This window comes from Colius striatus, chromosome 4, assembly GCF_028858725.1.
Source record: "Colius striatus isolate bColStr4 chromosome 4, bColStr4.1.hap1, whole genome shotgun sequence".
Taxonomy (NCBI): domain Eukaryota; kingdom Metazoa; phylum Chordata; class Aves; order Coliiformes; family Coliidae; genus Colius; species Colius striatus.
Genome location: NC_084762.1, coordinates 24,064,339 through 24,086,325, shown reverse-complemented (window position 1 = coordinate 24,086,325; position 21,987 = coordinate 24,064,339). Strand labels below are relative to the sequence as shown.

General features: G+C 43.1%; 1 protein-coding gene across 2 annotated transcripts; it reads left to right on the top strand.

Moving 5' to 3' along the window:
* The first annotated feature begins 1,285 nt into the window (after positions 1 to 1,285).
* On the top strand, positions 1,286 to 7,345 carry FIGNL1 (fidgetin like 1). 2 transcript variants are annotated; one of them, XM_061994951.1, is made up of 2 exons: positions 1,286 to 1,309; positions 4,062 to 7,345. In XM_061994951.1, the coding sequence occupies exon 2, from the start codon at positions 4,070 to 4,072 to the stop codon at positions 6,143 to 6,145; it is 2,076 nt and encodes a 691-aa protein (XP_061850935.1). In that variant the 5' UTR covers positions 1,286 to 1,309; positions 4,062 to 4,069; the 3' UTR covers positions 6,146 to 7,345. The 2 variants fall into 2 exon arrangements, with proteins under 2 accessions (XP_061850935.1, XP_061850936.1); XM_061994952.1 differs by lacking the exon at positions 1,286 to 1,309 and adding an exon at positions 1,754 to 1,808.
* Positions 7,346 to 21,987: the final 14,642 nt, after the last annotated feature.

Genomic DNA, 21,987 nt, shown 5'->3' with positions numbered 1-21,987 from the left:
CCCACACAGAAGTGACAAATATGAGGTGTAACTGCAGCATAGTGTGCTAATTTGCATCTAGGCTGGTGTGCTAATTTGAATGTGGGTTGGCGTGACCCAGGTAAGGACTCCACCACCAGATTCCGTTCATAAGCACACCCACCTGGGCCACCATCTTCTGCCATGTAAGGCATCGTGGTGTTCCTCTCTTCCCTTTGACACAGACTACAGCTACTGCTGCTGAGACCTTTAGCAGAGCTGTTCTCCCAAAAAGACCTGCTTAGAAGCTGCTATTCCTGAGGACATTAGACAGCATCAGCTTCCAGTGCTGCTGCGGTGGCCGTGGTAGCCTTATAGTCTGTGTCACAGTGAGAAGACAAGAGGCCATGAACTGGGGCTATTTAGTCTAGAAAAGACTGAGGGGGGATCTCATTAATATTTACAAGGATATAAATGGTGGATTGGACTAGATGATCTCCAAAGGTCCCTTCCAACCCGTGCCATTCTATGATTCTATGAAATAGGCAGTGGACATGCAGATGTCCAGAGCCAGGGCTTTCACTTGGACGCATCTCCTGTGGAATGTGTCCCCTGGGGAGCTCCCCCTGCACAGGGGGTTGTTGTTGAAGAGAGCGCCAAGAGCTCTGCTGACCCGGCCTCCTCCATAAAGGGCATACAGAGGGCCTGCCGTATGGTGGCCGTTGCGTTTGACACAGGAGCCGCTCCCGCAGGCACGGAACGCGTGATGAACGCGGGGCCACGCGCCTCCTCGGCCGCACAGCAACGTCTCAGCCTCCGTCTTTCCATTTTTGGCTGTCACTGAGACCGGGCAGGGCCGGCGATAAACGCAATAACACCTTTCAAATTCCCTTGCCTCGTCCTCCCCTTGCTGCAGCTTTCAGCAGAACGAGGCCTTTGTCACAGAAGCTCTCCCGAGACGGATAGGCCTGGGCGAGCGCCGGCAGCCGGAGGCCGAGCACAGCCTGTACGGACCCTGCGCCCGCGCCGCGCCGCGCCGCGCCGCCCCGCCCCAGCTCCCGAGGCACGGATCCCGCGCCTATTGGCTCGCCTCAGGCGCAGCCAATCAGGAGGCGGGAAGGGCCGCGTGCAGACCTCACCCGCACGCCCTAACTCTCTCCAAGGCCCCTGTAAGGCCGAGGGCATGACGTTAGCGCAGTGAATCTTCCCCTCCTTCACCCGGCCCTCCCTCGCCATCTCTGATTGGCTACGCGTCCCAGAACTCTGTTATCCGATTGGTGGTCGGGCGTGGGGCGGGGATTGGGGGTTGAGTGGGCGCGGGATCCAGAGAGGCGTCTGACGGCGGCGGCTGGTGGGTGCGCGCTACGCGGGGTGCGGCGCGGGGTGGAGTGGGCGCGGGTTGGCACAGTTGCCTCTGCTACGCTGCGGAACCCTCCCCTACCCAAGTCCCGCGCAGGTGCCTCACTCTCCTTCCCCCGCTCCATCCCCCTCCAGACCACGGCCGACGGTTCGCTACCGTCGCACCTTTTCCACTCCCCCCAAGCGAGGGCACTCACTGCGCTCCCGCGGCGGAGCCTGCCCCGGCGACTCACCCCTAGCCCGGCCTCGTTCGAAACCCGTGTGTGGAGTGTCCTTCCGCCCCGGTGTGGAGGGACGGCTGCCGCCGAGGAGCCCTGGGGGCTGTAGTTCCGGTTTCCCCGAACCCGATGTGGTGAAGGGGGTTGGACGGCTTGAAGCCGTGCCGGCGATAGCCTCGGCACAGAGGGGCCCTAGCTCCTTGCCGGCTGGACAGTGTCGGCCTGTGTGTGGCCCGCCGCGGCAGAGGAGGCGGAGCCTGCCCTGGGCAGCCGGTACGATTCCCATCTCGTTTTCTTGTCCTCAGGCAAGCAGGTTTTCCCCATGCTTTGGATGGGTGTAGATGTTCCTGTATGAGTGTGATCATGGTACGTGGCTTTGTCAGGTAGTTACTTACCCCTCGGCTGAGGTCGAAACTTCCTTGCCAGAAATTTACTGTTGTCAATGCTTTGGTAAACCCCGACCTTCAGGCATTTCTGTGAAAGTATGACGTCCACGGCATCTAGGAACTGACTGTGACTGACTGTCTGCATATGCATTTGGCTGTCTCATGAGGAAAAGACTAGGGAGAAAATATGAGTTTAGAAGAAGAAATCAAGAAGAAAAATTGAAACCTGAGATTTTAAGCAAGCTACCAGTGTTCACTTATTATGACCTTCCCTCAGTGCTGTGAAGATGATTACTGTATCTTTAGGAAGTGGTGCTGAACTTGAGATTTTGTATTCTGAATGATGAAAGTATTTCATGGAAGCAAGTGCTTTCTGTTAAACTTTTTCCAAACTTAGCTTTTATGTTTAGTGAGGTGGTTTTGATTTAACAGTAACAAAAGTTATGTGCCCAGTGATAGTTGCTTAGCACATTGTTTAGTAGTTGCTTAGAGAAATGAAATAAAAAGCTGCGGCCTTCCACCTCCATTTCATCTGTTGCTCAGCTGCAGATGGGTTATGGTGGGGTTTGCACCTCACTCGGCAGACGCAAGTTTGGTTTCCCATGGGGTGGGAGTTGACAGTAATTTTTCAGAGGAACTCTTTATATTTCTGTTTTGTTTTGTTTTTAAAATTAGCTTCACATGTAAATGCACTGAATTTGCAGGCAGAAGATATTTTTACTTTTTTAAACAGCTCTGCAAAGTTGTTCTGAGGTGCAAGGAAATCAAAACCAAACTATCTCCTTTGTGTTTTATTATGTGGATAACCTCTCCTGCCATAGTCATACTGTGCTCTTTGTTGTCTTAACACTGATGCAAAAGTTTTTGTATGTAAATAGAGAGGACCTCCCCCTTCTTGGGTTCCTTCAGTGCTCTCTGCCCAGTCTTGTACGTATTTTATACTTGTAGCTTAATCTGTGCTCATACATAGTATATAGCTGATTCAGAAGAAGATTTAAAGTTGACTTGTACCCTACTAGAAAGGGTGCAGAGTATATTGACCTCCACTTTAACATTTTTTGGTTTAAGTATCTTCTGGCTGGAACACCCCAGTACATATTGAAGTTAAAAAAAACCCCAACATTAGAATTTTATATATTTTGATCATATATATATTAGATGAATGTCCTCTGTGGACAGGTGAGAAGCTTGGAATGAGGGCATTTGAACGGCATTCTGCAAACCTTGTTGAGGCAGTAGTAGTGTCAACTTTTTTTCCTCTGAAATAAGGAATTATTGACATGATGAATTATTATCTCTGCACATGATACATTGCAGAGGAAAGACATCTTTGAAAGTACATAGTAAACATGAGCATATCTTTCCAAGTCTGGCAAAATGCTCATTCCTATCCAAATGTCATCCTGTGATTAAAAAAAAATGCTGAATTTGAATTACACTTTCTAAAACTGAGAAACAAGCATTGCTTTAAACACAGAAGAACATTCTTTCTCTGGAATGTCAAGTGAAGACATTTTAGTATGTTCTAAATGCAATTAAAAGTTTTGAACATTTGCTATGAATCTCTGTTTTCTTAATCTGGAAGTTTACTATATTCAGGCTTATTCATTCCACTTTTACCTCCCCTCAGAAACTTTGTATGCAGTTTTTTTATTAGCTTTGTTGTTTCATTTGTGTTACCATCACTGTAATAAATTTCATCATTCTGACAGGGATGTGTAATCTGTCCTCCTCTGTACTGTGCAGTATTCTGTCAAGAGTGAAAGCACTGGTGGTTTCATTTAACAAGGCCAGGTTTTGTTTGGCCATCTGTTACTATACTTTGCAGTCTGCTTACTTCCCCAGGAGACCTCTGGTTAGAAACAAACTTTTTTTCCCCCCCTTTTTTTTCTTCCTTTGAACAAGGAAAAAAAGAGAATGAACCTCAGTTTAAATGGCTTCACACGACAAAGCTGGTTGCTCATTGAAAATGGTGAAGTGTGCAGACTGGCTAAGTAGCTTACAAAATCTACTGTGTGATTTCTCTCAATTAAAATAATGCACGTTTTCATGTACATGTATTTAGGAAAGAGGGAAGGCAGCCAAAGCAAATAGCTGTGAAATGCATTCTGTAACAACAGATATTTTCTGTATGTTTCAGTGTCAGTGATGGAAACCCCCACCCTCAGCAGCGTGCACCTGAGCGACTGGCAGAAAAGTTACTTTGCCATTACCTCTGGCACTTGCACGCCTGGACAGAAGGCAGATGAATATCGTGCCAAAATCCTGCATATTCAGTATGCATGGGCAAACTCTGAGATCTCTCAGGTCTGTGCTGCCAACCTGTTTAAAAAGTACGCAGAAAAATACTCTGCAATTATTGACTCTGACAACACAGAGACTGGCTTGAATAACTATGCTGAAAACATTTTGACTTTGGCAAAGTGTCAGCAAAATGACAATGACAAGTGGCAATCTGCCTTGACAACAGATAATGTATTTGAATTAAAGTGTGTGCAAGAGAGGATGCAGGCTGGCAAAAATTTCCAGAGCTCTCAGGTGGCACCAGCAGATGCCTGTGTGCTACCTGATAAAGGGGTCAATGCGTCTGCCGCTCCAGGTCTTCCTAAACTTGGTGTCTTCAGCAGTTCCAGAGAGACCGAGCTCTGTGCTGGCTCAGCAAAACTTGCAAGTCAGGGACCAGATCTCCTTGAGCATTCCTCATCTTCAACGTCTCTTCAAAGCGATGTGCCTCCTGTCACCAAATCTTTGGATATGCTTCCTGCCTTGTCAGCCTCCTTAAAGGAACAGGTTTGTATGAGTTTCCAGGCAACTCCACTATTTGGAAGAAAAGAAGTGACAAGTAGGAATTCTCTGAAAATGTCAGATAACTGTCGAGACAGACAAAATTTGCTCCTTTCCAATCAGTCAGCTGGTCCTGTGTGGGCCGCAAGTTCCGGAAAAAGAAAAGCATTTTATGGTCTGGCCGATGAAGGTGGCTTGGCGATTCCTAGCCTTGCCCCACGCCGGGCTTCCACCAGTACAGAGGCCTGTAGCTTTTCAGGGTACAGAAACAGAAATGAAGAAAACAATGTTCCTGGTTTTAAAACTGCAAAAGAGCAGCTGTGGGTGGATCAGCAAAAGAAATCTCAAAACTTACCCCAACATGCACCTATCTCGTCATATGGAGGTGTAAAAAAATCACTGGGTGCAGGCAGATCTCGGGGTCCGTTTGGCAAGTTTGTCCCTCCTGTTCCAAAACAAGACGGAAATGAAAATGGAGGAGCACAGTGTAAACCTCATGCGAGAGGACCAACGGATCCATTGCTGCCTGTAGATGAACGACTGAAAAACATAGAACCAAAAATGGTTGAACTCATCATGCATGAGATAATGGACCATGGGCCTCCTGTCAACTGGGATGACATCGCCGGAGTTGAATTCGCTAAAGCTACTATAAAAGAAATTGTAGTCTGGCCCATGCTGAGGCCGGACATCTTCACCGGTTTACGTGGTCCTCCTAAAGGAATTCTTCTCTTTGGCCCCCCTGGGACTGGCAAGACTCTTATAGGCAAGTGCATTGCATGCCAGTCTGGAGCAACATTTTTTAGCATCAGTGCCTCTTCTTTGACTTCAAAATGGGTGGGCGAAGGGGAAAAGATGGTCCGTGCCCTGTTTGCTGTGGCGCGATGTCAACAACCAGCAGTGATTTTCATTGATGAAATTGATTCTCTGTTGTCTCAGCGTGGAGATGGGGAGCATGAATCATCGAGAAGAATAAAAACTGAATTTCTGGTCCAGTTAGATGGGGCAACGACCTCCTCTGAAGATCGTATTCTAGTGGTTGGAGCAACAAATCGACCCCAAGAAATTGATGAAGCTGCCCGCAGGAGGCTAGTGAAGAGACTGTACATTCCTCTTCCAGAAGCCTCAGCTCGGAAGCAGATTGTTACCCGCCTAATGTCTCAGGAGCACTGCTCTCTAAAGGAGGAGGAAATTGAACTCATAGTTAAGAAATCTAATGGGTTTTCTGGGGCAGATATGACACAGCTCTGTCGAGAAGCTTCCCTGGGCCCTATCCGCAGCCTTCAGTCCACGGACATTGCCACCATCATGCCAGACCAGGTGCGTCCGATTGCCTTCCTGGACTTCGAGAGTGCCTTCCGAACCGTGCGGCCCAGCATCTCCTCAAGGGACCTGGAGCTTTATGAAACCTGGAACCAGACATTTGGGTGTGGGAGATAATTGCATCCTGACTGTTTTCCAGAAGCAGCTCTTTAGCACTGTCACGTACTAAACCCGTGATAATTTAGAGTGTCTGGCCCTACCTTTTGCTTCTGTCTTTGAAATGAATCTTCTGACGTCATGCAGGCAGATGTCTAGACCCTGGCCTGAGACTTCACCAATTGAAAAGACTATGAGAAACTGCCATTCCTGACATGAAAAATCAGATAGCTGCTGTGAAACAGGGACAGATTTCACTGATATTTAAGGGGAAGATGGTCAAACTTCACTGACAATTCCAGGGAGTATTGGGGGGGGAACCCTGCAAGGCCTACTGTGCTGTCTCAGCAATACCAGGCAAGGCTGAGGGGACGCAGGTAATGGTGTCAGAAATACCAATTTTAGGTAGGGAAAAAAATGTAGAAAAAAATGGGATTCGTAGATAAAAAATAGGGGCATGTTTGGGAGGAGATGGGAGCAGAGGAAGGAAAGGGTCAAGGTGCAAATGGGTGCATATGTGGAAAAATAGAAAGGGAGATAAAAGGGGACAATCTCATGCAAGCAGTGCTCTTGTCTGACAGAGCCCTGTGCCACATCACTGCAGTATATCTCAGCTTCTTATTAAATACTTTTTCTTACGATTTTGTGCTAGACCTTGTTTTCTGTGCCACATCTACATTCATGGATGTGTGTTATCAGGAGCTCTGGGCACCTTTTACTGGGGAATAGGCCATGGGTCAAAGGAGCCTAAGGATCTGAGGGCCAGCCATGAGCTAGCCAACGTGTTTGCAGCCAGACACTGTAGGGATGTGGGCATGCGTGCAACCTGTACTAATAAAACTCAGTAGAAAACTTCAGGGTGGCCTAGCTGGCAACCAGGAGGGATCCAGCATCTGGAAAGAGCCCAGACTGGAGCCATTGGCAGGATAAAGGGGCTCTGCGTCTGGGCAGAGGTATAGATGAACTTACATCCCATGGCAATATTTCTGAAGGCTCCTTAAGCATGGTGTCCCTGTGAAGCTGGAAAGTGCAGGGGCCTGCCTGTCTTGCTAGTGAGCTTCAGTCCTGTTGGGCTGTAGAGGAGGGATAAGATAGGGCTGTGTTGTTGGATCTATGTGAGTGCATTTGCTGTGTGTGTGCTGGTAAAGGCACTGCTTGCTCTGTGATCTTGTCTCTGCATGTGTGTGCACTTGCTGTTTTGCATTAGGGGCTCAGCCTCACTCCTGGCTGGACTCACAAGCTAAACCAGCAGTAGCTGCATCCATCACACCGCAATGGGAGAAGCCTGAGTGTGAGAGTGCACGTGACGGGGCTCTGGGAGCTGTGGAAGGAGAAATCCCATGTCCCAGCATCAACTGGGTTCCACTGCTCCTTTAAAAGTCTTCATGCCACAATGGTAAAACTCCTACCTAGCTTGTATTTGGTGTTCTTACTGAAGATATGAAAGAAATTCACAGCCCTTTGTTCACATAACCTGTCCTTGCTTACTGGCTGGACAGAGCCGCCCATGATGGGAAATAACTGAAAAGCTTTCCTTGGGATTCTTGTGCTGGTATGGTAGAACTGGCTGCTATGGTGCCCGTGCTTTATTTTCAGTTTCTCTAAAGCACTTTTTCTCCTATTGAGGAAAATGCAGAGCTTAAAAGCTCATCTTACCTAACTTTTTTCTAAAAATGGGTAAGTGCTGTTTAGCTAGGATTTTTTTAAAGCTATTTGGAAACTACAGGAGCTTTGAGACTATAGCGAACCTTGAATAATTTGGAAGACTTGGCATTTCTTAGAGTTCATGCTGATTTTAACACAAAAAAGTCAGTTTTATTCTTATGTTTTTAGTAAAGACATATATTAGAAATGGTTTTGCAGGGATGTCAGTATTCAGGTATGCAAATTTATCTTGATTTTGGAAATAGAGAAAGTAGAATAATTAGGTTGTTTTGGTACAAAAAAAGTGTGATATGGTCCAAACTGATTGACTTCTCTGCCACTTGGGTAAAGACTAGGAGATTTAATCTGCTCTTACAAGTTTAGTATTGGAGAGCTGTAAATATGTACAAGGTAAAATTTCTGCTCTCTCCAAACATCTTCAACCTTAAAATCTTTTCTCAGGCAAGTAAAGGAGAGCCCCAGAGAAACTGACTTGCAACCTAAGGGCTGCTCAAGGGTAATAAAACCCTCATGTCTGATTAAGTAATTGTCTTATTTATGCTGGGAATCACTCTGATATACTACGTGAACATATGGTGCTTATCTTTGTATCTGAATATTCATATTTTATTGGAAAATGGCTCTGCTGAAAGGCCCAGTGGCAATGCACATGGTGACAGAGAATAAAACACCTCCTGAGAGGACAAGGACTAGGAGAGAAATGCTGTGCTGCTGTATTTGTCTCCAGCACGGTGGTACTTGGGACAGAGAGAAAAGGGAGAACCACAGTATCAGGAGTGGTTTTCCTCCTGCTTCTAACTTTATTCTCTCTGGAATTACACAAACATGCTTTTGGATTAGAAAACACGTAGAAATAGTGAAAGGGAACATCAGGCAAAGTTTATTCTTTTTTTTTAAGTACCAACACAGGTAATACAACTGTGTCTTCAGCCATCTAGCAACAGTCAGGCTTTGCTGCAGGCCCCCACAAGTCAGCAGGGCTGCCAGTGTTAGCTCAATCTGTGTTTGATAACCTGCTTATGACAGTGCCACCAGATGAGAGGTTATATTGCCAGTAATGTAATTTCACAAAATACAGACTGTGGCGCAGAAGTAGGGCAGGATTGTAGTGTAAGGGAAATGGTGCAGATAAATCCACTTTAATGGATCTGTATAGTCTATGCAGAAACCTAGGTACTTCATTATTTCTTATTTTTGCCTGGCTGAACTTTGCAAGAAGAAATGTGGGACCCACCTCTGGTTTTATGATTCAGTAACATTTGGTGCACAGTCTTTCATCTCTTAAATAAAGACAAATAATTGTAGTCCTGGAAAAGTGAGGTCTTAATAATCAAGGCAATTCCAACTCTTCATTTTCGCAGTGCATCTTGTATTTGAATTAGCTAAATTGTTTCAGAGCAGTATAAAGTCTCCAGATTTGTGGAAAACTGCCAACACAGGTAAGTAAAAAGCCGCTGAAGCAGCAGTGTTCATCATCTGCAAATGGCAAGTGGATGAACACCAGACTGGACTCTAAAAGCATCATTAAGATTGTTCTGTTGAAACAAGGCAGTTTCTGTTTTTCTAATAGAAATTACGGAACTACTACCGAGCCAACATGTCATTGGAAAAAAACCTCACCAAAGAAACAAACCCCTGATTTTCCTATTAAAATCATAATTTTGACAGCAGTGCAGGATTGGTGAGCACTTGCTTTTGCTAAGAGGATGCTTTGAAGCGTAGATACACAAACCATTCTCTTCAAACTCAGGAGTGCACATTCCTTGTAAATGTAAATGAGATCAGGCTTGGGGGAGTTTTGAAAGAAGGTTCATGGGTCATTTTCTTACCTGAAGAGAGACTCCGAGGTGGCTAACAGGCAGGTGCCCACCCAGCCCCTCACTTGCACCCCTCCTCACTGGGACGGGGTGAAAATAGGATGAGACAGCTTGTGGGCCATGATAAAGACAGAGAGACCACCCTTGGGGGCAAAACTGGCTTGGCTTGTGGAAAATTAACTATTGCCAATTAAATAGATTTGAGTAAGTGAGAAACAAAAAAGAGACAATCATTGAAACACCACCTATCGTCCCTGCTCTCCCAGACTCCGCTTCTTTCCTAGGTCTCCTACCCAGCTAACCGTGGGGCTTGGGATTTGGGCAGCTGCAATCAGTACATAGCAGTTTCTCACTGCTGCTCTTTCCCCACCGTGTTTTTCCTCTGTCTGGGTGTGGGCATTTTGTAGACCACAGTTTCATCAGGAATATCCATCTGCTCTGGCATAGGCTGTCTCATAGGCTTCAGTGTGGGTATTTGTTCCACTGTGGGTCTGCTGCAACCAGCTGTGTCTGACATGGGGCAGCCCTGGCCTCTTCTCAGAGAGGATGCCTCTACACACAACATAGATGCCTTTTTCAGAGGAGTTCACATAACTGCAGTGCTTAGTGAAGATACTGACATAAAATTACCAAAGACTGGATTTCTTAGCCTTGTTTTCTAATATTTTATTACTATTTATCCTGCTTGCAGAAAAGCAGTCACATACAGTGCTGTGCTTGTAAGCACTTGCAGAACAAAGAGATCTCTAGTATTTGAATTTGTCCCATTGAGTGAGAAACTTCATATAATATTGGGTCATACATGTGCAGCCAAAATTGCATTATCACAAAAGACTCTAAGGAAATTATCAAATCCACACTTCATGTGGGGTGAATTAATTTTTGTGATGCCTCAGTTGTGTTTTGCCTAGTTTGTTCTTTAAAACATTTGCTACTTATAAAAACCTTGGTATTTTTGGACTTAAACTATTTTTGCTATTGAATGTTCATACCCATACTAGTGATGATCTGGTCACACTCAGGACTTCCTGTATACCAGTAAATGGCTTTTTTGCCTGGATTATTCTTTAGCAACATTGAAGAGCAGCGTAATTCTTCCCCAAAGCCTCATCTCTGTTGCTATAATGCAAATGTTTTGTGCTTTACCATGTCCTATTTACTCAGAGACATGGGGAAATGTTTAATCATCCTCTTGGTTGCAGATTCTTAAAAAAGTTGAGATCTGTTGTCATGTGGTGTTACAATACCACCTGGGCTAAATAAACGCCACTGTTCCACTCTTTGATGTCCTGTTGACATTTAGTATATTAGTTAGATGATTTCTGTGGGTTCACATCTCTCCTGTGTGGCTTCCCTCAACAGAGAGTGCTCATCAGTGATAAAGGATGAAATTGGAGCATGGTAGAAGGATTGCTTGTGCGTATCAGGGTGGAAGATAGGTGAGCTTTTCACTGAGCGATGGCACTTGTTTTTTATTTTCAGTTTGTAGATCATTTTCAGGGAAGTTGTTCTGAAGTTGCTGTGTTTTCTCATCTTTCCCATCTTGGTTTCAATGAGAAAATGATATGTTGGAATCTCCCTCTTTCACTTCAAAAGTCACCAATGGAAATATTGACAATGCTGCAGGGGAGACCCATGTGAAATCTTTGATACAGCCTATAACTGAACTTTGAATATGGTTTTGCTGTTAACTATGCACAGATGTTACAATAATTTAATAATTTCTGTCTTCAGAAAAAAATCATGCAGGAGTTGTAAAAGACTCACAGAAGGTAAGATATGTCTTGTATTCATATTGTGATCCAATATGAACCAGAGGAATAGTATCACATGGAATCAAGGAATCTTAAGGGTTGGAAGGGACCTTGAAAGATCATCTAACCCACCCCCCCTGCCAGAGCCAGATCACTTATGTATTTGTAAACATTAATGAGGTCACCCCTCAGTCTCCTCCAAGATAAAGAGCCCCAGCTCCCTCAGCCTTTCATTTTAAGGGAGATATTCTACTCCATAATCTTTGTGGCCCCATGCTGAACTCTCTCCAGCAGCTCCCTGTCCTTGAACTGAGGGGCCCAGAACTGGACACAATATTCCAGCTGTGGTCTCACTAAGGCAGAGTAGAGGGGGAGCAGAAACTCTAGACCTACTGCCCACACCCCTTCTAATACACCCCAGGATGCCATTGGCCTGCTTGGCCCCAAGGGCTCATGCTGAGTCATGCGTATCCTGCTGCACACCAGCACCCCCAGGTCCCTTTCCCCTATACTACTATCAGAGTTCATGCTCCAACCTGTATTGGTATGTGGGGTTATTCTTTCCCACATGTAACACTCTACACTTGCCCTTGTTGAATTTCATTATATTTCTCTCTGCCCAACCCTCCAGCCTGTCCAGGTCTAGTTGGATGGCAGCACAGCCTTCTGGTGTGTCAGCCACTCCTCCCCAGTTTGGTATCATCAGCAAACTTGCTGACAGTGCCCTCTCTTCCCTCATCAAGGTCATTAATGAATATATTGAACAGTAGATTCTTTTTTTGTGAGGGGAGAAAGATACAGTAGCAACAAAATACAGTATTGTTCTCTTTTAGAAGATGAGGGTCAAGGAAAGCGAATGACAGCTGCAGGAATGCTAAAAAGATAATGAATCTGCTTTTTGGCTGGCAGAGAGATGATGCAGTGCTTCTTCACTGTATGTTGTTGGGGAAAAGGGAAACAATTGCCATTTCTCTACCTGGGCATGACTGGAGTCATTAGCTGGGCAGGGAAGAGGGGACCAGATAAGGGTCAGCTGTGCACGCGTGGATTTGGTTGTAGCATGACAACCATGTAGTTCATTCTGCCCTGGATGTGTGTGGCTTAGATGGTCTCTCAGATTCCCTAACAACATGTAATCCTAAGAGTGCTCTGATATTTGAGCTCAGTTAGCTTCCAGGCTTCATTGGTAGAGTGGCATTTTGTATTCTTGTTCTACTTCTGAACATATCACACTTTCCCTTGGCTACTGGTACGTGCAGCATCATTAGACATCCAAGCTAGAAATACAGCTGGGCTGTTCTGAGGCTTTTCACCAAAGCCACTGAGAAAAACTCCCAGGAGCTGAGGCTTTCCTGAAATTGTGCTGTTAGAAAATTCCAGTCTCAGATTAGTTTCAGTTTGCCTGCTTTTGAAACTGGAATACTGCAACCTAAAATTCTCACTGAGCTTTGTAAAGTGCTGAGCATATGAAACTACATGACGGATCAGCTAATGTATTGCTTTGAAAGGCCATCTATAATGTTTTGTATTCACAGTCAAGAAAAAACTACCCTGTCTGGTGTCTAGATCACAAAATTCCAGGCAGTGGCTTGTAAAAGTTCCTATCCATTTCTTATGGGTTTTGAGTTCTGTGGATTAAAATGTCATGAGAGATGAAATTGCCAAGGCTTCTGCTTTTTACCTACAGCCAGAGTAAAGGATGTCTCTGTCAGTTGGGATGGTCCTTGCACCTAAACCTGCTACACAGAATAATTTTGATTAATAAGGAGTCACCAATTAGGAATATAACTCAGTGGTGGTGAAGACCTACAAGTCTTGTTTTCTCCTTTTCCAAATAAATAATTTACTGCAAGTTACAACTAGGGGCTGCTTATCCCTGGAGAAGTGATTTCTTACAGGAATTGTCATGAAATAGCTTTTGCTCATACACTTATTTCATCATTCTTGAAAAGGACAACTTTGCCCTTCATTATTCTTTCACTTATGGATTTTTTTTCCCCAAATGTGAAAAGAAATAAGAAGAGGTGTGTGATATTGACAGAAGGAGGTTGAATGCTCTTTATATATTGTATTTCTTGCATACCAGCTATTTGCACTACAGAGTGGATGTAGATCTGTTACCATGAAGAATATAGCCATGTATGTAGAATTATAGAGACTCCTGATTTTTCTTAAAAGATGGACAATATTTTTCCAGAGAGAGCACGAACTCTGGAAACCGATTTTGGCGTGTTGTTCTGGTGTCAGCTACACCTATAAAAAAGGGAGAAAAGTCAAAAAGAATTGACAGAGAAAACTGGAAAGTTGTGGGGAAATCGAAGATGCAAATGTGAAGATGCAAATAAACATCAGTATTTTGAATTTTTTTTGGCAATGTGATGATAATTTTTTCAATATCTGTTGATGGCTTGATGTTATATAAAAGCATACATTTAGCAGTAATGCCATAAAATTAAAAAAATTCTCCACTTTCAAGAAAGTCACAGAAACTCTGGGCTGGTATAGCTACAGCTGGAAAGCAGAAGGAGGTAGAAAAAATACTTATAAGTGACCAAGGAGGAGGTAATAGGTCATTTGTTCCCACGTTCCGTGCTTAGTCTGTTATTTTCTGAACATTGCTTTGATTTTTTTTTTTTAATTATTTTAATGATAAACTTAAAAGGTTCCACCCTGCTTAATGTGATGCCTTACTGTCATATGGCAGTGAGTCTTATCGTCAGCTGGAAAAAAATTAAATGTGGTAATTAAAACATTGTGATATCAGAGGTTGTTCCAAACCCAGAAATTTTGCACCAAAGAAATGCAGATCAAATTTTTAGAACTCTCATCTGCTATACTAACGCTCTGTCTGTGAATGTCTGGGAAAGGACAAAGTCAAGCAAGCTGGGGACTGCTCTATATTGGTTTCATTCATGAAAACAATTTCTCATGTGTTTTTAAGAGTAGTTACAGTAGTACAACTCCCGAAAGAGTTACAATAGTACAACCCACAAAGTAGGGGTAATTTATACCAGAGGAAGTTTGCCTTTTATCTGTCTCAGGTAATCCCCATTTAAAAATGTATTTTTTAAGAGTTTTATTGCCCTTACGACAGTGGGAAAGGAATACTGCTTAATTTATATTGCTTTAGAGTGATATAGCCCCCAGTTGTAGGTGAGGCCTAATATCCTGGACACATCTGCCTGCAGATGCAGGTGGCAATGTTACTGCTGTTCCTCATCATCCACAGGTTCAGTATGTCTTTCATACAGTGCTGTCAACAGGAAAAAGTGTGCGATGGGATACGTGAGCCAGATGAGCTCAAATGCTTCTGCTAGACATGCATTTAGGACAAACTTAGCAAGATGAAAAGATGCCTTTCTCAGTCTATCCTCTATATAGGGCTTAGAAATTTATGGAGAGAAATTTATCTGTGACAAATCCACTCTGTTTCTAGTAACAGCAGTCTGTTCGAGGGAAAGTGACTCTTCTGTAGTGTCGACTTGATCTTTTTTTATAGCCTGCCACCAGAGGGAGAGCTTTTCCCAAAAAAGTCCTCCCAATTTCTTCAGGAAAGCCCGCGGGTAGGCAAAGTTGTGTTTCCTTGTTTTCTCACTTAAAATCATCCTGTATTAATGACTTGTTACTGGTATTTTATCAAGGATTATTGTTGATTCGTTGGTTTTTAAAGATCGTTCGTTTGGTTTTTAAAGATTTTTTTTGAGGGAGTTGTGAAAACCAGCCCAACATCTCTAGAATTCCTTAGTTAACAAAGATAGGATTTTTAAAGATGAATTTTGCCTTGTATCTTTGGCTGAAGTATTACACAGGGGTTAGGAAAAGAGGTAAATATCCTGATACTGTGCATTTGTGCTGAAATTGATCCTCGATCTTAGGAATTTTAATAGCAGAGCAAATGAGCAGTTATGAACAGTTTCCTGGGCTAAAGATCCTAAAAACGCATTGAAATGTGTATTTATAACAGGTAGGTAGCAGGAGCTGAGTCCAATCTATTCAACAGTCTCAATTCATTTGTATTTTGGTTGATAGCAAATGGCATTAGTTACTCACTTCATATTGTCTCACGAGTAAAAATCTTAGGTGCTATCATAACAGGATCAAACATATGGCACCACTCAGGGACCTTCTCCTGGCCCGCCTGACAGAAGTCCAGAAGTCAGGATTCTTACGTGCTAGGTGTTGTTAACTTTCTGGGTGATCCCTCTGATAATGTGAGACTGAGTTGCCTGCAGCGTAAGGCACGTCCACCTGTGGTCGCTGTTGTAGAGAGTTTTTCGTGACTGAAGAAACCACTGGACTGATTTCTCTGGAGCAAGAATTCTCTAGAGCTGCTGAAGACTTCAGCCGCTTGAGCACATTTCAAGTGAAAATCGCTGATGCCATCCATGATGATTGATCAAGTATATTTAAAAACACACATATATTTAGATATAGATGGCTAATACTGAACTGTCTTCCCAAGTCCTACAGTTTCTCACTTCCCTGCTTTGTGGGTCAGATGCTTTGCAGCCAATTTACATCAATTCCTGGCACTGTTTTTAAAGGAAGCAAGGGGGAACAGCACAAAGTCTCACTTTCTGCCAACAACAGGAAGCGTACGCTCTTTGAGTCAGGCGGCTTGTTTCAGCCATGCCTTTTGTCAAAACAGCAACTTACTGGACCACAGATTCGGTCTTCAGCGTGGTAGTGCTGCTTGGCAAATCCCTGGAAAGGCAATGGCACAGGGCGGTAGCAGGGAAGGTTGGGGGAAAGCCATATGCTGCTGCAATTCCCTTTTTTGAAGGGAGAATTCACTTTAAAGACCAATCGTCTGAGAGAGTAGAGAGGAAATGGCGATAACATCTCTCTCTTGTTCTGTCCTGTGGGTCTAAACATTTTGCTACCAAAATCTTGCTGGAAGTGACAGCTGGAGGAGTCTCCTGTTGGCCTCTGCAATGATGCCACATAATATAGCTGTCCCACCTGTTGAATGGAGAGAGGTGCAGTCTTGGATCCTGCACCTGAGTTTTGTGTCTCAAGCAGGCTAAAACACTCTGTGGGGTCCAGGAGTCCTAGTTTTTCAAGACTTCCACAAATCAATCCAAAATCTCTATTTTATTTTTCCAGATATGTAGCTAAAATTGAAACTAATATAAGGCAGCCTTAAAAAACTAAAAAGAAATCCCTTGTCTGAAATACACACCTTTGCAGGAGGTGTTTCCAGGCCCATGTTTTTGTATGCTGATTCTATGTGGCATGTGTACTACTCTTTTTTATTTCTTGCCACTGCAGTAAAACTTTCAAAAGCTGACTAGCAAGACACTAGCAAGGCATGCCATGAGGCTGGATATGTCCCTCGTGAGGAAATGAGATGCCTTGAGGTGCCTAGTAAATACTGTTGGCAGATGAATGCCCCTAAGGTAGCTGTCTGAGGGCTAAAGGTGAGGGCTGGGGCTCTGGCTGCCCACCTCCCACCCAGGGCCATGCCCAAGCCCTGGGAGCTGCCAGGCTTAAGCTGAGCACATCCCTGGCTGCTGATGCCGGGCATGCATGCACTGGGGAAGGGCTCTCGGGAGGCAGTTGTGGTGGGAGAGCTTAGAAAGCAAGACCCTGCTAACTTGCCTATGACAGAGCACTTCTCCTTTTCTGGAGAAAGAGGTCCAAGGATGACCTCAGAAAACACTGAGAAAGATGGGCAGTGTGACTTCCCATCTTAGCATGGCATGAAGCAGCAAAGGGACTTGGCCCTCTATCCCTGCATGGCTTTTGGAGAGCTGAGAGCTGCTGAATGGCACCATCTTGCTTCTCACTGCCCTGGTGACTTTACCTTGCTCAATCTTAGTGCAACCTAGGTTTTGAGAAAAAGTAATGTGTTGATACAGTTATGATGTTCACAATACAAAATATTGGAAGTGACCAGAGGCTTAGTAGCAAATGTATGCAGCATAGTAAGATGTGGAAAAGATGGGTCAAATATTTCTCTAATTGCAAAGGAAATTAGGCAAGCAGTTTATATAGGAGAAGCAGAACCAAAAGGAAAGCTCTTAGTTTTACCCCTCTGCACATAATATTTCTCCAGAGAAGCTGTGGTGATCCTGCAAAATTTGACAAGGAGGGTGTAACAAGTCCTTCCCTATTTTCTGGAAATCCCACCCTCTTTCCACAGCTTATCTGAAGTTTCTATTTTGCACATTGATATTTGTGCTAAGGTTCCAGTGAGCCTTCTGTTGTAAATTAGCCTGCTAACTGAAGCCATTGTAAGTCTCTTTTCTTTGAAGCATAATATTTTCACATGGCTATTGCCCTGTTGGTTTTTGTTTGGTTGTTTGGTTTTTTTTCCCTGAGATAGCTGAGAAGATAGACTGATTTTTGCATTGTATTTTTAAGGTTTAGGAAAGCATCCCAATTTGTTAACTCAATTGGTTACAATAAAACTGTTACTTCAGTAGTTCATCATGTGGCCACAGGAAAATTGAGAGACGGCCTGACTGCCAATGTTATTTTGCTTTTTATCTGTACATCATTTAAAGACATTTGTAAAGCAAAAGATAACTAACTTCAACGACTTCTCATGGAAAGGATTCTGTATCTTTGTATGTTTGATCAAAGTATTCTGTAAATTTATCTAACATATGACGTTTTGGGGAACAAAGAAGTGGAACGAAAACTGGCAACTGTTGGTTAAAAATATATAAACTATTGAATACTTTGAATTAGACACATGTATATTGTATACACATAAAGTACACACACACACACTTTGATGTAATGTAAAGCCTGAATTTGTAGATATGTGGCCTTTTTACAGCTCTTAGAAGTTAGTGCGAGGATCTGCAAATACAGATTCCTGAGCTTATGACCCACTGAAGAGGAGGCCTAGTCTGTGCCTGGAGAATAAGCAAGGGTTAGAAGACCTGACTACTAGTTCTGATTTTGTCAAAAACTCATTGCATGATCTTGCATAAGGAATTTAGGCTTTCTTGTGTGTGTGCTACAATTTCCCTTTCAGAGAATGAGGAAGGATGTAATAGTTTCATAGTACTCCTGCTGATCGCTAGCTTTTCAGAAATTGTATCTTGGATTTGGGGAATTTTAGAAAAAAAATTAAAGATAATGGGATGAAACCTGATATTATTTTTTGGTTCAGAGTAACTCGCACTTGTTGTTATTTTCCCACTCCCTCCTGCTTCCTTCAAATCAACAGAGTTACACACCAGTATTTGAAAAAAAAAAAAAAGGACATTCTTCAGAGCTGTGTAACTCCAGAAACTGGGACATTAAGAAAAGATACATTTTTAAAACATTAATGATGGCATGAAATGAATTGTTAAAAAGGATTTACACTATATGACTATCTACTTTGTCAGGTATTGAAGAAAAAAGGAAGTATGAATGTATAATGAGAACACCTGCACTGCTGTCTGGATTTGACAGGGGAAGGAAGTTACTAAAATCCAAACAAAAAATAGTTTTAGTTCACAAATTGATTTTATATTTAAGGATAATGAAGAGTCCAACTCTTCCAAAGTATAAATGGTGTGTGACTATGAAGAAAAGAAGATTTTTCTACTTTCCCCTCCCCCCCCCCCCCCAAATGCACTTCATTTTGTCTTTTCTTAATTCTATAGTAATAACCCTTATGGTAGGGAGTAATTTCTTCACTGCTGAACTTGATGTGTTAATTTTTCCACCCAATCTTCTACCACCCTTCATTTCCCTTCTGGTCTTCCTATCACTTCTGGTACATTTGCCTCTACCTTCAATGACCAAATTATGATTCAGCTATGTAGAATAATTTAACAAAACTCAAGCAGATGCCTACAGTCTCCTTCTCCTGGTTTGGGCTTTGGAATGTTGTTGAAAATTCTTAACTTTTGACTTCTTAGTCTAGTAATATCTGCATTTTAAAGGCTTAATTTAAAAATTCTGAGTCTCTTAATACCTGCATTTCATTGTCTTCCTAAAACTACTCTACCTTTTCTTCTTGTGTATTTCTACTCTATCTGCTGATCAGGATCAAATCTTTGTTAAAAGGCCAGTTAAACACAACACAGGTGTGACTTTGAATGAAAGATCATAATGTGTGTGCATGATTTGCAGGGTTCGGTATACTGTGTGTTCTTCAGCACCTTGACTATTTTCACTTACTCAAGTTTACTCTGGTAAGTAATTTCTACTGCAGTAGAAATTCTGTCATGTACTATCATAATATCAGCATTAGACCTTAGAAAACTGGTTTGTGTCCCAGCAACTTACCTTTACGAAGGATAGTAAAACAAATGTTTTAGAAGCAGAAGTAATAATTCTGATTTGTACCAATATTTAATGAGTCCAAAAAAACCCCTACATATGTGTGTGCTAAGTGCATTCCCATGTGCATTTGCTAGACTATGCAAATGAAATGCTACCTATATTATCAGTCTAGGACTAAGTGACTGTATGCAATGCAAAAATAAAAGAGTTTGTGAATGTTTAGGAGTAGGATTTCTGAGATGGGTAAGTAAATGGCATATGTAATGTGCTAAAAATAATTTTAAAAAAGGAAAATTCATGTAGCAGTGATTCAAATACACATTTTCGGGAAGTATTTACTCCCTCTTCTTACTCTCCAACACAATGGGGAATGAGCTTAAATTCTGTCTTATGGCTACATGCAGGAATCTCCCTAAGACGGTGAAGATACTTTTGTATATGCTACAACTATCAGTGAAAGAAAACCAATGTTCAAATCCAGACTTAAACCTCTCTCAATGTTAAGAGCCCTTTGGATCTCAGTTTTAATTTATATGATATATTAAGACTACAGTATATTTAGTCCTTGTCAATTAACAGGAAGCCTTTAAGGTAAAAGCCACAGTCAAATAGACATTACTGTGCCCTTTGAAAGAAAATTGAGAGGAATAGGAAAAAGAACCCCCACCTTTACGTGTAGTCTATCATATCTAAGTGTTAAACTGCTCCCTTGACATTCATGTTATTTTCCCAGGATTTTGGGTAGAGTTTTGTGCACAGCACTGGCAGGTGCAAAGGGTCTGGCAGGCTAATGAGGCTTTGCAGTTAGAGGCCTCCCTAGGCCAGGTGCTGGGGCTCCTGGCTCTGCTCTTGGTAGCAAGGAGCTTACAAAGGATATTAGCCCAGGCCTGTAGTGTACCCATATCCAGGCTGTATAAATTTTGGTGTGTGCAAACACAGGAAGTCCGCTCAGGGACGGTTTTGCTGGTAGTTCATAGCATGACATGAAGCTTACAGACTTCAAATTGAAAATCAGAGCCTGCTAAAATGAGTCACTAAAATTTCAACTGACTGAACAGAGAGCAGGGGTTTTGGCCCCAAAAGCATCAGTAGAGACCTGACAAGTCCCCCCGCCTGCATCATGGGTTTCCCTAGAAGATATCTGAGAGCAACCTCAGGCTGAGTAGCTGCAAAATTAAAGTTTAATCTAGTTGAACACTGAGTGGGAAACAAGAAGTGAAAACTGTCAACTGTGCCCATATCCATTCAGATCACTTCTAGGGACAGTTTTGATACCAAATTATCCTTGTTATGCAAATTTCCTCACCAACTGGCTGGTTCCCAGTTATGCATGGGGAGAAGCGGTGGCCACATCTGCTTCCCGTTTTGCCGTTTCAGAGACGAGCCATCTGTTTGGCCTCATCCCGAACAGCCTGCTTGGTGCTGATTAACTTCCTCACCCTGCCAGCCCCAGGCTCACTGTCTGCTGCAAGGTGTAGATTTTTTTTCTTTTTTTTTTTTTTTCTTCTTCTTCTCTAACTGCTCATAAACCAGAACCCTCACTTCTCTCCCAAGGGACAGGAAGGCGTTGGTTTGTGTGATTTGCAGCCGCCACCAGCGGCAGCAACAGCAGCAGCTGCCCTCTGTCACTCACATGTTTCAAATGCGTGGCCGGGACAGATAAAACCAGGAATTCTTCTGTGTCCTGGGATGGGCTTTAAAGCAGTGAGACCTCACCTTATATGGGGAAAAAAAAAAAAACAAAACCAAAAAAAAACAAATGTAAAAAAAAGGTGTAATGCTAAATGCAGCAAGTCTCAGTGAAGTTAGCAGGGATCTGTTCATGTAGCCACAGTGGATTTTTAGCCACTCTCGTTGCATCCATTTTTTGTTTAGAAGTGACAAATTCCTGTTCTCTGAAGCCTGACTTTGGATTTCTCACTCCTATCCATCCCATTTTCAGTGCAACTATGCAAATTTTTGGCCCACCTGTCTTCTGAATACTCATCGTCTGCAGCTACCTTTGACTTTAATGAGAATTGCATGTTCAGCAGCCCTGATAATTCAAAGGCCCCATGGCCAAAAAAGAGGTGCATCCAAAATTAAAATTGAGAAACTGGGATAATGGGCCTCCTGTTAAGACTTCTGTTGCCTTTCACAGGCCAGGTCTGAGGGATTTTCATTTTTCATTATGCATTCATACTAGAATTTGCTCTCATACATAATTTTCCTTCCACACAAGAAGTTGGCTGTGTTTCATGATGGTGGACACAACCTGTCTGACCCATAGCTTCCTGCCCTGGATGCCCTGGAGCTCTGAACCCCAGGACAGGCAGGAACAGTTTTTTCAGAAATCAAACATTTTGCTTTTCCAGTTGCAACATTTTCAGCTTTCAAATTGTTGCTGCTGCTGCTG